Source organism: Prinia subflava, chromosome 21 (assembly GCF_021018805.1).
Source record: "Prinia subflava isolate CZ2003 ecotype Zambia chromosome 21, Cam_Psub_1.2, whole genome shotgun sequence".
In the NCBI taxonomy this organism is placed as follows: domain Eukaryota; kingdom Metazoa; phylum Chordata; class Aves; order Passeriformes; family Cisticolidae; genus Prinia; species Prinia subflava.
Window position 1 is genome coordinate 2,963,322 of NC_086267.1, and position 16,772 is coordinate 2,980,093.

Below are 16,772 nucleotides of genomic sequence, written 5' to 3' on the forward strand. Positions count from 1 at the left end.
AAAATAACCTAACTAACTAAAAATGTGATCATTACATAAAGCCTGCCCTCCACAAAACCCTCAGTGGATTTTGTTCAGCCTGTGAGGGTGACACTGTACATAACCTCAATTTTGTGTTCCCAGAGCAGGATCCCAATTGTCCATTAGTTTTGACATATCTCAGATTTGTGGAATGTGCCTGACTAGAGAGTGGTGTAGGTCAGTCCTTGTGTTTTGAGATAGGGAGGTAAACCACCCTGATTTTTGTCTGGGATTCATGCATGTGTTCTTCTTCCTGCTAACAGGAATTTATTGTTCTTTTCATCAGTCCTTCCATCAGTTCAGGTACAGCTGCACACTTGCATGTGCCCACTCTTGCCTGTTGTGATTAGAAGGCAAATCCCTCATTCCAGGGTGGCCACCCTGGAATTCTGCATGGATGCACATCAGGCTGCAGTGAACAGAGGGCACCTTCCTGCCTGGGGTGGGGGGAAGGATGCAGCTTCACCCAAGGCTTAGAAAAGCTGCTCTCTCTCTCTCTCAGGAGCTCGGTGTGGCTGTGGTGGCTCTTATCACCCACTGTTCTTGATTTGACAACCCTTCTTTGTTTTCCCAGAAATTCTCACTGTGATTGCCAAGCTTCTGGAAATAGCTGAAGCCTTTTGTGGCTGAGGGTGGAGTGGCTGTGGGCCAGGGGGACAGGATATTTTAGCTGTTGCTTCTCAGCAGAGCCTGACTGGCCAGCAGCCTTTCAAACACTGACACTCCTAAAGTGTGATAAGGTGCTCAGGCTACAGGGCTGGAGGCTGTGTTCGTGCTTGAGATAAAGCCCACTGTCAGCACCACGTTCACACCTCCCCTGGCACACCAGGCACCCCCATTCCCACCAGGCACAGCCTCAGCCCTGGGGGCTCAGGCCCTGTGCTGCTGTTCCCAGGGGCTGCACAGCTCCACGTGGTGCCCTTGTGGTGACATTGAGCTGGCTGGAGGGGACACTGTGGGGTGGAAGGGATTTGTCACCAAGGATTGTCACCCACAACTTTGGACTCAGCCCCTTTCCCTTGGGATGCACTGCCTGGATAAAAGAGGAAAGGGTGGAGCAGTGTCTACCAGGTGTGAGCTGGGGATGTGCAGTGCCATGGCTGCTTCCCTGTGTGGGTGCCAACACCAAATGCAGCCTCCGGAACAACAGAGAATTGCAGGCAGGCAGTTAAATCTTCCCGTGGAAAGCAATGATTTATCCAGAGTTACTTACATCATTTATTACAGCCTCACTTTGTAAAAGTTAATTTGGAATCAATTGTTAAGTGTCTATGGGTTGGCAGAGCTGTCTGGAACAACAGAAATTCATTAAATTAATTTACAGGGACAAAAGATACTTGTGTTAAACAACTGGATGCCACTAGAAAATTGAAGCCTTTGTGGCTGTGCCACTGAGCAGAAGAATCATTCCTGTAATCAAAACAGTTTAATCACTGCAAAACCAAGAGTTTCAGGATGAGGGCAGGGTCAAAGGCTTCCACCCACACTTATGGTGCCAACTGCAGCTCACAGAAGTGCTCCTTTGTAATGGCAAGCTGTGTCATTCCCAGTCTCAGTGGACTGGTATGGATGGGGAAAAGGAGCAGAACTTTTCACCAAGGTTCTCTGTTTACCAAGTCAGTGGAGAATATAGGTTGCTACTTAAATTAATATGACTAAGTTAATATTACTTAATAAGCCAGGAAACTGGTTGCTGCACAGGTACAGCTGTAGTTCTCCCTCCCTCTCTTGAGGTGTTTCAGTCCAAACCATGAAAGATTTTCAGCCTCTATGGGACTAAAATCTCTGCTCTTGTAAATGTTACAGCTCTATTGATGCAGGGAAGGCTTTGGCTCATTGCACAAATAAAACCATTGGCTTTCAGCTCCCAGTGAGCACAGTCAGCCTCTCGTGTGGCAGGCAGCAAGCAGCATTTTTAGAGTTTGTTTGTGCTCAGTGGAGAGTCAGGCTTGAGCAGCAGCTGCACATGGAGGGGCTGTGCAGGGTCTGTGTGTGCCTGATAGGAAATGCTGGGCTCACTTTCCTCCCTGGCCTGTTCAAAGGGAGCCCCAGATTCCACCCTCAAGCCAGAACTCAGCCCAGGCAGCGCTGCTGTGCCCCTCTGCAGAGAGCAGAATGCCCAAACCTGAGTCTGATCTGTGTCTCTCTGAACTTCCTGATCATGGGAGCAATTTATTCTGTGTATCCACTCACTGTCCCTCAAGACTGAGCCCTGTCTGCTCTGCTTTTAAAGTTGGGTGGGAAATCTATGCAAGAGTGAGCAGGAATGGAAAGATGGGGTGAGAACACAGCCACACAATCTGCTTTTTATAAAAAAAAAGGCTTTCTGAAACATGGCAGAACCCTTCAAAGGGCCTTCAATTTAGCACTCTAAATCCATCTTTGAAAAAAAAAAAGCTTTATGAACAGTTGCCTGTGCTTTAAATGCCCTGTTTAATTAAAACCAACACATCAGTATGGCTTGCACAGATTGAGGCCACAGAACCTCAGAGGCAGAAAATGTTTTCAGCATCCCTCTCCCACTGGAGATTCTTCACATAACTTCAGTGTTGTTTGACCAAGAGGATTTGTTTTACCCTGTCACCTCCCCGAGGATAACAGCACATTTTTGGCGTAGTGTTGAAGTGTGAGGACCATTGTGAGCCATGACATCATATCTGAGAGCAGGACAGGAAATGACCAAGAAGGCCTAAAATATTGGCCATGGGAAGAATGAACATTCTTCAGCCCAGATAGGTCAGATGCACCTGACAAGTCTAATGGGACAAAGAGATCTTTCACACTTTAGCACATGATATTTTAGTGCAGAGACATGGTTTGTGAGAGGCAGAGGTGAAGCAGGGTGCAAATCCTCTGGATCACACTCTAATAAAGCAGAGCTGCTCTCACACGGTGAGGAGTAAAGGGAATATAGCTAGACTGCTCCAAATCTGACCTTTATTTAATGTCAGGAGGCTTTAAATGAATTCTGGGTGCCAACACCCAAACACAGCTACAACAGTAATTTCCCTCCAGATATATCAAAACTACCAGGGAGAAAAGACAAATATATTAATGGCTGTGGCTTTTCTGGGGGGGTTGAAGGGAAGGAAAGAAGGTAGTAACAGGAGAAAACCAGCAAAATATATTATCTAGAAAATTTAATGGTGTTTTGCAGAAATAAATCCTTATAAATATTGGTTCATAAACGGAATAGTTTCAAGTATTTTTAACTGATGTAAACCAAAAGATTAGTCAATTTAAAAATAATTTTTAAAAAGGGAGTCAGGGAGATTTATAAGCTAAGTTATCTGTGAGGTCTTACTCGGTGAGTTACAAAGCTGAGGGGTTTTTTTGCTCCAGGTTTATCACTGAAGTCAGAGCCAAGATGAACCTTTGGGTTCATGGGCTGGGTCATTTGGACTCATTTTGCCCACAGCACAGGAAACCTTCATTAAAGGCTTCCAGCTAGGTCTCATCTTCTCTTGCTGCTGGATTTGCTCTCTAATTTGCTAGAGCACATTTCACTCTGTTCATCTCTCCCCTTGTATTGAGAGCAGGATGACAAACTAAGATTTAGCTGCTTTAAGTCTTTGATTCTGTAATTGCATGCGGGGCCTACAATTACATTTGTATGCCAAGGGTTGACCCAAGGATTTAAGTATTGCTTTGAGAAGTGGAAATGTGCAAACTTTGATGATCTGGCCTGCAATCTAAGGACCTGTTTGTATTTCTTCCCTGAAAAATGTGTGTGTGATGCACTCCTGAGGGATGAAGGGAGGTTGCTGTCTGTGCATCTTTACAGTCACAGAGGCAAGAATCAGTGAGAGCTTTTGCAGGTACTCAGCAATTGCCTCATGACCAGAAAGTTTCTACTGGAAGAGAGTCTGCATTTAAAACTTTCAGACTTCCCCACTGTGGGGCTTTCCAGAGCTGCTTTATGCACATCCCTGATCAGTACACACACAGTACCATTGCACAGTACCATTGTGTACTTGAAACCTCAGAACAGATCTCTGCTTGTGCAGGTCTGAGAGCTTGGTCTGGTGCTCCTTAGCTTAGTTTCAAAGCAAACACCTTCACTGAGGAAAGGAAACATCCTGACCCTCCAGGCTGAGCTTCCCTGGGCCCAGTGCCCACCAATTTGTTCCTTGATGGTTCTGCCAGCCCGAGGCTGTGAAGAACAAGCGCTGCTGAGCCGTGTGTGGCAGGCAGAAAGCTCAGAAGGCAGGAATTCCTGGAGCAGCCAAGAGGAGGGGGCATGACAGGAAGAGGAGGCTGATACTTTGCTGAAGGGGCCCTCACAAGTGCAAGAATATCAATTTTGTGTCCTGGCTCCAGAGCCCCTCATCTGTCAACACCTCTGCCTTGTGCCTGCTCTGCTCTCACTGCCCACAGATACAGAGTGGCTTGAACAAGTTCCAGGGCTCCAGCCCTGAGCTTCCCAGGACCCTTCCCTGCACAGCCAGGTGACATCACCGTGGAGGAGCTTCCTGTGTCACATTCCCCGCTGGAGAGCCTCTTGCCAGGCCCTTGTCTGTTCTACACTGTCATTTTAGGAACAAACGGGCTAATTTTAACCTGTCTGCCACAAACACCTTCCTGAAATAAGTTCTCGCTCTCTCCTGCCTTGTGCACATACTTGAGAGTTTAAAAACAAAACCCCTCATTTGTAGGGTCCAGCTAAGGCCTGTGAGCCCCAGGAAGGAGCAGGAGGCTGTGCCAGGATCTGCTGTCACTGCTGGAGCCACACTGAGCTCTGAGGATAGGAATGTTCCACAGACACACTCAGGTGATGCACAGCACAAAGCTCATGGAGCTGATCCAACCTCAATGAGTTGTTCTGTATTTCAAGGACGCTGCAATAGAAAGAACTTGTTGCTTTCTAGACTGGCTGCAGACAGATATGACATTGAAAAGTGCAATAAATGGGCTTGGTGTCCTTTGTGGTGTGCCTAGAACAACTGCTCCCATCACCATCCTTTCTTTTTTTGGGGTGTCACCAGGTGAGCCCTGGCCTAGGGGTCAATAACCCAGTTCTGAGCCCACAGTGGTGTCAGCTCCTCTGTGGCTGTGCTGTCCTTGAAGGCACCTGCAGCAGTGACCTGCCTTGAGAGCAAGTGAAAAGCACAGGAGAAATAGGAATTGCTGTGAGATGAGGACAAGCAGTGCAAACTCCACAGAATCACTGGGGACTCGTGCTCCTGCCTCCTGCAGTTTCCATGAGCTCTTGTACCAAATGATCAATGCAAGCCTGAACTGCTGTTTTAATTAGCAGAGTGTAAAAAGCCACATCTTTAAAGAACCCTCTAAACAGGAAAGGAAAATATGTTTTCAGGCAGCTGCTGTCTTTATGTTGCCTTCTTGGGAGTGACACACAGATCCCTTATGTTCCTTTAGACCTGGTAATTAAGCAACTCCTTGTACCTGGGGGCCAGTTCATCAGGTAATTGATTTCCTGCAGTCTCCAGTGTGCTATGTCTTACAGGATAAATAGAAAAAGGCAAGAAGTCCTAGGGGATCTCATCAGATCCCAGCCTTTCCCTTTCCCTTTCCCTTTCCCTTTCCCTTTCCCTTTCCCTTTCCCTTTCCCTTTCCCTTTCCCTTTCCCTTTCCCTTTCCCTTTCCCTTTCCCATTTTCCCTTTCCCATTTTCCCTTTCCGTTTCTCATTTTCCTTTTCCCTTTCTCATTTTCCTTTTCCCTTTCCCATTTTCCCTTTCCCTTTTTTCCTTTCCTTTTTTCCCTTTCTTCCCTTTTTCCCTTTCCCTTTTTCCCTTTCCCTTTTTCCCCCTTTTCCCTTTTCTCCCTTTTCCCTTTTTTCCCTTTCCCCCACTTTTCCCTTTTTTCCCTTTCCCCCATTTTTCCCTTTTTTCCCCTTTCCCCCATTTTTCCCTTTTTTCCCCTTTCCCCCTTTTCCCTCTTTCCCTTTCCCGGCAGCGCTGCCGTGCCCGGGCCCGCAGCGCTCCCTGGCGGGGGCTTTGGGAAACGCCGTTCGCTGCCGGGAGGCTCCAGCTGCTCCAGCTGTGGCTGACAGATGTGCGCACATCTGGCCAGCCGAGCCCGGCAGTTCCTGTCCCAGCCTTTGCATCCCTCGTGTCTCAGCAGCGCGGCTGATGCAGGATGGCTCAAATATCCCGTCTGGTCTTTATGGAAATGAAGCGGAGAATCTGTCCTTGCTTGGATCTGGACACTTCCACCCCTGCAGGATTTCTCTAGTTGAAGGTATCTCTGTGCCTTGGGCTAGCTTGAAATCCCCCAGAATAAACTTGAGACTCTGAGTTAGCCTCATCCACAGCAAGGATTTCAGTCCAGAAAATGTTTCATGGTGCCAAAATCAGTCCTAGAGTTAAGCCAGGTGCAGCCTTAACCTTCATCCAGGCCAAACCTTGCTACATACTAGACATAAAAACCACAAAAATCTCTGGGAACCAAGCATCAGCCACATGCACAGCAAGGAACACATCACTTCCTTCTCCCCTGAGGAAGGGAAAGGGACTGCTCAGAGTTGAAGCAGTGCATTTTTTGTTTATAAACACTAATTGCCATCTATCAAGTACACACATTTTTTTCTAATTTAAAAATCCACACTGAAGCCTCTGAAGAGATGAAGAGAAGATCAGAACAGGCTTCATTTTCCATGCAAATAATTTGCTTCTGATCTTGACCCTGGATTTTCATAACAATTAGAGGCAGCCTGTGTCTCTGAGCTGCCCACAGGACCCAGCTGTCCCTCTCCCCATGGGCTTCCTTTCATGCCTGGCTCTGGAGGGATTTGTGCACCTGAGACATTTTCCCTCACTGAGCTGAAAGTCGTGGCTCTTCAATCACATTTATTTCTGTCTCTCCTTTTCCTGTTTGTTTGTGGGGTTTTTTTGGTTGTTGGTTTGTTTGTGTGTTTTTGTGGGTTTGGTGTTGGTTTTTTGGGGTTTTGTTTGGTTGGTTGGTTTGTTTGTTGGTTTTTTTGTTGTTGTTGTTGTGGTTGGTTAGTTTTTGGGTTTTTTTGTGGGGTTTTTTGTTTGGTTGGTTTTTGGGGTTTTGTGGGTTTTTGTGGTTTTTGGTTTTTTTGTGTATGTGTGTATGTTGGTGGTTTTTTCCCACATTTGATCCCACTTGCTGAGTGCTGACAGGAACCAGATGAAAAGATTCCAGCCTTTCAGTGTCAATACTGGACATCAGCCTAGATTTATAGATATTTGACTACAGGGGATTTTGTGTTTAAATCTGTGTAGGCACACCTCTGCAGGTTCCATACATCTCCAGCAATATCATCATCAGGCACCTCAAAAATGCACCATTCCCCTGGGTTCAAGAGACTGACTTTAAAAAGAGGGATTATTTTTTGGTTTTGTTTGTTTTTTGTTTGTTTTTGAAGTGGCTTTCCAGGATGCAGCAGGCTGAAATGTGATTTACGTTTGTTTTCTTTTATGTGAAAGTATTGGAGCAACGTCCAAGCTACCTTAATGGAAAAATCTGAATCATGTGCTTGCAAATACCTTTTAACAGAAATGAAATTGTATTTGCACCCACATAAATATTCCATGTACCACTCCAGATTCTGAGATTTGGGGATGTGGGAGGGGAAGTTGTGCTTGAGATTAGCAAAGTACCTTATTAGGTAGATTTATTAAGTTGTAAGCCTGGAGTGACCATTGTGGCCATTGATGCAAAGTCATTCATGAACTGAACCACTGAATTTGTCTGAAATATTTCCTGCTTGAACTGGCAAATATATTTTCAGAATAACCCCTGATCTTGATTCATAAAACACCAATGCTGGAGTTAGTTCAGTGTTTCATTTTTTCTCCTGTAGAAATATTCATGTTACACTTATCATGAGGACTTCAGCCTCCAATTTTATTGATTTATGTCCAAAACCAAACAGTTCCTCAGCTGACCTTCAGCAATCCTACTTCAGGCTCAGCTTGAAGCCACACACACTCCTGCAGTGACTTTCTGTGACCTGGCTCAAAGAAACAGCTCTTGGCTTTGACTCTGCAAGGAGTCAACCTGTACAAGCTTTTCCAGTTGTTCTTAGAACAGTCAATTGAATGACAAAGAGATGCTCCAACCAGCTTCCTTTGAAACTCATAAAGCTACTTTATTTCAGGAAAAAGAAATTATTAAAACCCAAGACCCATTGCAGCTTTTCAAGCTTGACTTCCTCTTAAATTCACACCTTCATTTGTGTTGCCTTTTGCAACCATTAAGCAATGCCTTGCCTCCTTTAGAAAGAACTTTATTCTGCTAAATCTCTCTTGTGCTCTACATGAATCTGTCATCTGGGAGAAGAGACAAACCCTATCCCCCACACCTGTGCTCCTGTTCCCTCTTCCTGGAATTGCCCACAGAAGGCAGCAGGCAGGATGGGGTTAATTAAATGTGCAGCTCTCTTGCAAATGACTTGAACTCTGCACAGAGTTACTGCCAACATGAGGAAGTGATTCAGTTTGCTTTGATTTCTCTGAGTCATACATAGAAGAGGAATTTGCTGCTCATCACTGCAGAGACTCTTCCTCCAACAAGGGAAGAAAAGCAGATTTCAGTTCAATGGGAGAAGTAGCTTGTCGTTCTCACATTTCCCACAGAGCTGGACTGCATCTTTGCCTCACCACCAAGCCCCCAGGAGGCTGATAATGGAAAAAATACAGGTATGGAGAGGAGGTCCCACTGCAGGGGAGAGGAGCTGGAAAGACAAAGTGCTACAGAACTTACTAGAAGCAATTCAGTGTTGTCCTCACTTCATTTGTATCTCCAAAACAATAATCAAAAAGAGTTATTACCTTCTCCTTTAGGATTTTACTACTCCCTCTCCTACTATCTAAAGTCACACATTTTTCAAGCTATGGTTCCCCGGGGAGCTGGAAAGGCCAGCTTGAAATTAGCAGCTTTCTGCAATGTGTCAGGTCTCAAAGCACCCTCACCACTCTGGATTTGATGGCTGCATTCTGTGTCACCCACAGGCACAAATCCAGAAAGGCTTTAGTGAAGTAAAGAGTTACACTGCTGTTTGTCTTTTACCACCCAGTCATGCTGCTGGTGGAACCCCAGCTGCACTTTTGTAGCTTCTCCTTGTTTTGAGACACCTTCCTACATTTCTGCTGGGGTTTTAGGTTCCCACGTTGACATGCTAGCTAAAAATACCAATTGTGGCTAGGAGCAAAAAGAGAATGTTATTTAGAGGAGCTGTGTGTGCCTGGTTCAGTCTAGTCACTTCTTATACTGTCACATCTCATCTACAAAACCTGGAAGAAGCTCATTTTTCCATGAGGTTTTAGTGCCTGGTGACCTGTGTTCTAAATTGGCACCTTTGTCCCCCTCTCCCAGCGCAGGTGAGCCCTGAGAAGGGAGGCTCTCCCGGAGGCTGTGCTGGGAGCTGTGGTGAAACCCATTCCTCTGCTTTTGGCTCTCTCCGTGGGTGACACTCTCAGGTCTGGAACTCCTTTGGGAGTGAATGTCTGGGCTCAGCTCATCCCGGGACAAGGCAGGGCTCCGTGCAGCTGGAGCTGCCCCCACACCAGCCTGTGGACAGAGACAAACTCACATTAGAGCTGTTTTGCACACAGCAGAGCCCTCTGCTTCCAGGGCAAAGGTGCAATTTCCACATGTCCCAGTCTGCAGCGAGTGTAGTCGTGCATTTCTGTACCCGAGCAGGTGTTTCTATATAAGGAAGTTAAACTAGAATTTTCTATAGCCTGCTGGTTGCAATTGGCTCAGTCCCAGCACAGACACAGTGATAGGGCTTTGGAAGTGCACCTCAAAGCCCAGTGTCCATCTCATTGGGCAAAGAGCCAAATAAACCCACCTAGACCATTGAGTATTAAAGAGCCAGCACAAGGGGTGCACGGGGGCTTTTTGGGAATGCCTTAGCCAGTGTAACTGTGCTTGGTACACTGTGCTCAGCTTATCTCTTTTCATTTTGTAATGTTTGTTATTTTTGCTGTTATTAAAACATTTATTTTACAAAGCATATCCTGAGAAGCTGTCTCGCTATTTTATTAAGCCATTGCTCTGCTGGCTGGACCCTCAGAAATATTGAGAGAAATCTCGATAAGCGAGTGCCTCATTACCTAGGCAGGCTCCCCCAACCAGATGTTCACCTCCTTACCTGTTGGACAGATCCCTGGCTACTTCCCATCTTCTTTTTCTTGGAGATTGCCGGGTTCCAGTGACACACCAGGCTGTCATTTTGCACACTGTAGTTCTTGTTTCCAAGAAGCCAGTAGGTTTTCATTTTCCCTTTGCCCTGGACAAGAAAAGGAGAGAGCAGAAGACAGCTGTTTTCATGGGATGTGAAGCACACAGGGATCACTGTGGCCAGAGCTGCTCCCTGTCCTGCATTTGTTATCTCTCCTTCTCTCACAAGTGGCTGCTGATCAGGGACAGAAATATCATTTATGTGCAGTTTGGGTGCCAATAATCTTTTCCATTCAGAGGTCACTGCCTTGCTGGTCACTGGCAGTGTTGCAAAGGGTTTAAAATCAGCCTTAAACCCATGATGTCTCTTTGACAGGATCCTTACACTTCGGGCCATATTTATGTGGTTCCATGCAGGTGCAGACACAGCAGCCACGTTTCAAAGTGCACAGAACACTTTTTTGTCAGCTTTGAGGAGTGATGTGTAGCCACTTCCAACTGAATTAGCAAAAGAACCTTGGGGACATGGTTAAAAGTTGACTTGCTCTTCACAGAAGAGTGATAGCCAAATCTGTCCTCTCCTCCCTATCCCATTAAATGTCTTTATTGTTGTAAAGTTACAGAAAAACCCTTACCTTGACTTCGATTTCTCCTCTCAGTTCTATTTCATATGCATCATCTGTGAGAAGGGCTTCGTATGTGGCAGAACTGATGTGGATCTTCTGTGCTAGGATTCAGAGCAGAGCAGGAATTACTGATTCCCTGAGTCCCAGGGAACACACTCCAGCCCTCCTGCATTTATCAGCCCAGTGCATTTATCAGCCCAGTGTTCCATCTCCTCTTTTGGCATTCAGGGATGTGACTCTGCGTGCCCATGCCAATCCACAGGAGTTTCTCTTGTCTATTTGGTAACTGGTGCACGTGCAGGGACAGTGGGGATGGCAGGTCAGGGATGTGCTTCTTCCTTAGACAGATGATAATTAATTCTCTGACCTGGGATGGTCCCTGTCCTGGGTTATGTAACCAAAAAAATGTAGTTTATGTTTCATCTGTAGAAAGCAGTTGGGGGGTGTTTTCTTTCTTCTTTATCTCTTGTAACTCCAGGGGAGGAGGGCGGATGCCTTCTGATCACAGCCCAGCTGTTAAACCAGGTGGGGCAGGGTTTGTGATCTCTGTCACCACTGCCCACCCTCGGGGATATCTTCTGTTCATGGGCCATTGAGGCTCACAGTGACTGACACATTCCATCATCCATTGGGAGATGCTGCACCCAGTGGGGAGGAGCCAACCATTCCTACCCAGATAAAAATGGGGACACAGGGACCCCAGACATTCCTCTTTGCCACTGGATTCCCAGAGGAAGAGCGGACTCATCTCACCACCACTGAACCTGTCTGCAGGATAATCTCTGCTCCAACAGAACCACATCTGTCACTGCAGGAGGATTTATTTGGACTGCTCCCAACACCCTGGCCAACAGGGTGTCAGGTCGTATTCCTGACTCTGTCAGGGTTTTCTGGGACTTTGTTTGCTTGCTTGTTTTTTGTACTACTGCATTTGTATTTTTTAATATTCTTAGTAAAGAACTGTTATTCCTATTCCCATATTTTTGCCCGAAAGCTCCTAATTGCAAAACTGTACTAATTTGGAGGGAGGGGGTTTTACATTCTCCATTCCAAGGGAAACTCCAGTTTTCCCTGACAGATACCTGCCTTTCCAAACCAAGGCAGCCCCAGAAAATTCTCCTTCTCCTCTAGGAACCTTATTTCACACTTGACTGTGCCTGATGTGTTTTTGGGGGTTTTCCTTGCCCTGCAGTGCCCCAGAGGGGCAGAGTGCAGGCGTGGCTGTGGCTGGGTGCCCCATCCCTCCCCAGGCACTCACGCAGGCTGGTGGATTCCATGCGGGAAGCTGTGTTCACAGTGTCCCCAAAGAGGCAGTAACGAGGCATTTTGTACCCCACCACTCCAGCCACGCAGGGCCCTGAGAAAACACAAGGCAGAGAGGCCCCAGAAGGAAGCAAGTGGTGAGAATCAGTGAGAAGTGAGTGCAGGGCAGTGTCAAATGGCAGCACCTTTGCCAGTCACTCTGTATCCTCACAGAGATGTGGGAACTGGGAGTGCTCTGTGCATCTGGGGCCTGGCTGCACAGCCTTTACTTAGCGAGAGAAGTCACAATTTAATTAGCTGTAGCTAATTGGTGGTGATATCACCAATATTAAACTACTTCCCAGACCCTTCCACACTCATACAGGCAAAAGCCATTTCACCTCCCTGCTCCTGCTGGAACCAGGAGAAATTCTTATCCTGAAGTGCGGGGAGAGGCAGCAGCTCATACAGAAAGGCAGAATTCCTTTCTGGACTGTGCCCTGCTGTGTTTTCCTCCTGCCTCCCCTCGGCCTGTGTACCTGTGTGTATCCCAGCCCGCAGCTCCAGCCTGCCTGCTGGCATGTGGGGGATCCCAACCTGCCGCACCGCTGCCACCAGGTCCAGGGACATTTTGGCAATCTCATCGGCGTGCTTGGTGCCATTCCTCTCTGGCAGGCCACTCGCTACCATGTAGGCATCCCCAATGGTTTCCACCTGATAGGAAGGGGCACGTGTAACTAAGTGGCAAGGCACTGAGCTTTCCTTTGGAAAGAAAATCAGAATAAAATCTGTTTTAGCTGTCCAGCACTTGCCAAAATGTTCTGTAGTCCCTCTAGGCAAGGTCTTGTATTCATGGATTTTGGCCTCCTGGCCCAGGGTATTTGATATTCACCAGAAAACAGAGTAAGAAAGATTTCAGCAGCTTGCAGCTTCCTTTCCTGTGGATTTGTACTCACCTTGTACACGTCATAGGAGTCAATCCTGGTGTCAAAGCAGACGTACAGATTGTTGAGCATCTCAACCACTTGCAAGGGGGTGCAGGAGGCAGCAATGCTCGTGAACCCCACGATGTCAGAGAAGAAGATGGTCACCTGACACAGGGGGAAGGAGAGCAGGAAGCCAAGGTCTCCAGGCAGCAGTAGTGAAGCCTTTGGGGAGTTTGGGGATTTGGGAAATCCTGAGCACAACAGCCTAAAACACAGGCTGCACATAGTACCAGTCTTGCACAGCTCAATAGATACAATCCTAAATCAACAAGCTCTGGCTCTGAATTGTTTTCTTTTATTTGAAAGAGAAAATTATTTTTATCTGCAAAGTTTATCACCTGCACTTCTGTGAATACCTCATACTAATGGGAGACTGAAAGTCAAATGCTTTGAATCCTGTGAGCAGTGATCAAGAGATTTCTTATAGAAGTAGGGTCTCATTTTCCTTTAAAAGGGATTTAAACTGATAGGGATAAAACTAGGTACCCAAAAAACCTGCGGAATAAAATCTCAACTGCTGTCTCTGCTCTTGTTGAATTAGAAAATATTAACTGGGTTTTGTTTCTCTTCAAATGATATTTGTCATGATCAAGTAATTTACAGAAAAAAAATCACATAAAAACCTTAAACTTATATAAGAAATAATCGAATTGAGAAAGAGAAATGTGTGTTGCAGCTGTTGGCAAAGAATTTTCTTGTTTGTGCTCTCTGAATTGTGTCAGTGTTTAAACTCAAATCACCCTTGCTAATATCAATTAATCTGGAAGGGCCATCTTTTCACTCTGCCTTGGTTCAGCACTTTTGATGTCAGGACTATTGTGGATTATAATTGTGCAATTACAGGTTGTTGTTCTGCTAATGACACCTACAGATTAAATGCAAAAATTTAGTACTGTGCTTCACAGCTGAAAATAAGGGGGTGTCCAGGGAAAAAGAGAGAATAGAATTGCAATTACTGTAGCATGAGGATTTGGGCTGAGGGCTGTGCAGCACGGCTGCTAAATTCAACACAGACAGCAGCAATTCTTTTATCCTTCATGTTTTACAAGGACGAGATTCATTTCTTGCTCCTAGGAACTCATGATCCAGTGGTGCTGGCTGGCTCTTGACCACAATTTGCCAGTATAGGATGTTTGACATCTCAAGCTATGCACTTGGAAACCTCAGCTCTTCTTTCTCCCCCATCAGCCTAAGTGCTCCGTAGCACATTGCACAGCTCTTTCCAAAACCCTTTGGGAATATTTGGATTTCCATCCACACTCAGCTCTGGGTGCAAACCCAGGATCCTCAAAACTGTGACAAGGTAGGTGCTATTTTAGGTGAATTCTTTTTTACCTTCTGTGACAACAGCCTTTCCATTTACTAACCTGATCGTAGTTTTCTGCCTCAACTTTCTGGCATTTCCTCAGCTGCTTGGCCACAGACTTCGGCAGCATCTGGTGCAAGAGGTCCTCAGCAAGGCGCCTCTCCCTTTTCAAGTCCTCTGTCTTTTCCTTGAGGTTCCTGGCATAGCTGTGGATCCAATCTGTCATTTGTTTGAAGGACATCAGCACAATGGGGTAAATGAGACAGGCCACCACCAACAGGCTGATCTTAAGGCTTGTTGCAGACAGGATTTCCCTGGATTTCTTGTGCAGCTTCTCCTGTCCCTCCTGCAGCAGACAGCTCTGTGCATGATGCAGTCCCCTCACTGTCCCTTCCAGGGATAAAAACTCACCCAAGCCCAGGAATGGGGCAAAGAAAGAGATTCCTTCATAATGGGTGGGATAAAGTGACAGATTGACATTATCTGTCCAGCACTTATGTGCAGTCTCTGAGGAGAAGAGAGCGTAGCTCAGAGTGGCAAAATGTTGATGCAGAGTGGTTTGAAGGCTCGTGGGTCCCGGCACTGGCTGAGCTTTGAGCACAGCTTCTCTGATTTGGAGGATGAGTTTAAAAGCTACAGTGTCTGCCCAGTCAGGGTTGTGTCTCATGGCTTTGAGGTCCTCGTGGGGAATTCTGAAACGCTGGAGCAGTTCAGAGATGGCTCTGGACAGCACCTGCCTGGCTTCAGTAACCCCTGAGATATTCAATCTGTGCCTCAAGGCAGTTCTGTAAAATCTGCAAATGGAGATTTTCTCCTCCTTGCACTGGCAGGTCTCACAGTACAGCTCTGCTTCACTTGCCATGCAGAGGGAGTTTAAATTCCCCAGAAGCTGAGAATGGAATGATTTATTCCTTGTGCCTGCTGCTGGGAACTTTTGTGCTGTGCTGTGCCTCTCCTCCTGCAGCAGGGAGATGAGCTGAGCAGCCCAAAGCTTTTCACAGGAGCTGAGTTCCTGGAGGGCTCTGCCTGTGCTTGTCCACATTTCCCAGCTGCTGCTCAGATCAAAGGAAATGGCCCCAAGGAGGCTGCAGAGGGAGACCACGCATGCAGTCAAAATCCTTTGGACTGTTTTTCTACCACTAGCATTGGAGGAGGGAAAACACCTAAAAAAGAGAATTAAATAAACAACAGTGGCATTGTCTGATCCTTGGAGTGTTTCTTCCAACTCCTGAAGCCACAGCTGGATCTAGCAGTGATATTTAACAATTCCCATGCATCCTGACACAAAGCAAAAGGAGCATGTATTATCTGGATTTTTTAAAGACATATTTTATTATGTTTTGTTCCATCTGACGTAAGTTTTAAAAGAAAAGCTGTAAAAGAGCCTGCTGCCATGACACACTCTGATCTGCAAAAACAAAGGAATGATAGAATTTTTCTGTGAGAAAAACAAGTTAATAAAACCATTTGCTGTAGATTTTACTCTCTGTGACACTTCTCTCCAAATCTTAAGGAAAGCCATGAAAAGATAGGTTACTTTTAGTGATCACAAACTGGAACTGTTGATTTTTTAAAATCAAACTTGGAGAATTTGTTCTTAATAGGCATTTCCAAATGATGAGTAATTTCTGTCAGTATGTTCAAATGAGCTCAGATGTTTTTTACAATATTGCCTATGTATTTCAGAAGGAAAATGAATCATATTTCTGTTTTGTTTCAGTTTTTACCAAAGCATTTGCACATCCAATTTTTATTGTTTGAGCTTCATTATTACCTTCCTGTCTCTCTTTCATGCTGCGCATAATGGACATCCATGCTCCATACAGCAAAGTGACCTCTAATGATTTTAATTTTCAAAACTAATATTCCATCATTTACAATCTTACACTAATGATACTCACAAAAAAGCTCAGGATGTTATGCTGGAGCTGATGACTCCTGAATAACTGGGGAATCCTTATTTCCACTGATAAAGAACGAAGTCCTGCTTAGTAAAGCTGATTTAAAAAAGCCCTTCTCAGATCCCCTGTTCTTTCAGATATAGGAAATCACACTTTTGGTAAGGCAAATAAAACCCAATAAAGCCTATTATTTCTCAGCAGAGGCTGATATTAAGCAAAACAAATTCTTGCTGGGCAGATTGGTGGTCAATGGTTGTAAAGCAGAAGAAAAGTGATAAAAATACAGTTCCCAAAGGTGATAAACAGCCATGATTTATCTTATTAAGTTAATACAATTTCTGTTTAATAATATATTTGCTTTCAGTCCAGAGGTTAATATCTGCAAAATATCAAACTAAAAGGAACTGCAAACCTAAAAAATGTATCTCTGAACATTTCTGTTCTCACCATGATCGTCCAACCTTTTCCTTACTGTATCTACTGCTCACCTTCGGGTCACTTCCCCTCCATTTACAATCATTCATTTTATTTTTGGAAACATCTAATATGTGCCATGGGGAGACGAAAAACACAACA

The 16,772-nt window shown here is 45.5% G+C and overlaps 1 protein-coding gene across 1 annotated transcript; it reads right to left on the reverse strand.

The window, feature by feature from the left end:
* Positions 1-5,914: 5,914 nt before the first annotated feature.
* On the reverse strand, positions 5,915-15,483 carry LOC134560821 (receptor-type guanylate cyclase gcy-12-like). The gene is made up of 7 exons (XM_063417195.1): positions 14,357-15,483; positions 12,960-13,094; positions 12,543-12,717; positions 12,020-12,118; positions 10,771-10,862; positions 10,107-10,244; positions 5,915-9,520 (listed from the first exon to the last, which is right to left on the reverse strand). Exons 1-7 carry the CDS (start codon positions 15,335-15,337, stop codon positions 9,224-9,226), a joined length of 1,917 nt encoding a protein of 638 aa, XP_063273265.1. The 5' UTR covers positions 15,338-15,483; the 3' UTR covers positions 5,915-9,223.
* Between the last annotated feature and the right edge of the window lie 1,289 nt (positions 15,484-16,772).

What these genes read in the sequence shown, in the direction of transcription:
- LOC134560821 (XM_063417195.1), bottom strand. Translation starts at nt 15,337, where the DNA reads ATGTGGACAAGCACAGGCAGAGCCCTCCAGGAACTCAGCTCCTGTGAA. An exon ending in AGGCAGAAAACTACGATCAG is followed by an intron (nt 13,095 to 14,356) that starts GTTAGTAAATGG and finishes CCCCTGTGTCAG; the next exon opens with GTGACCATCTTCTTCTCTGA. An exon ending in CATGGAATCCACCAGCCTGC is followed by an intron (nt 10,863 to 12,019) that starts GTGAGTGCCTGG and finishes TCTGAATCCTAG; the next exon opens with CACAGAAGATCCACATCAGT.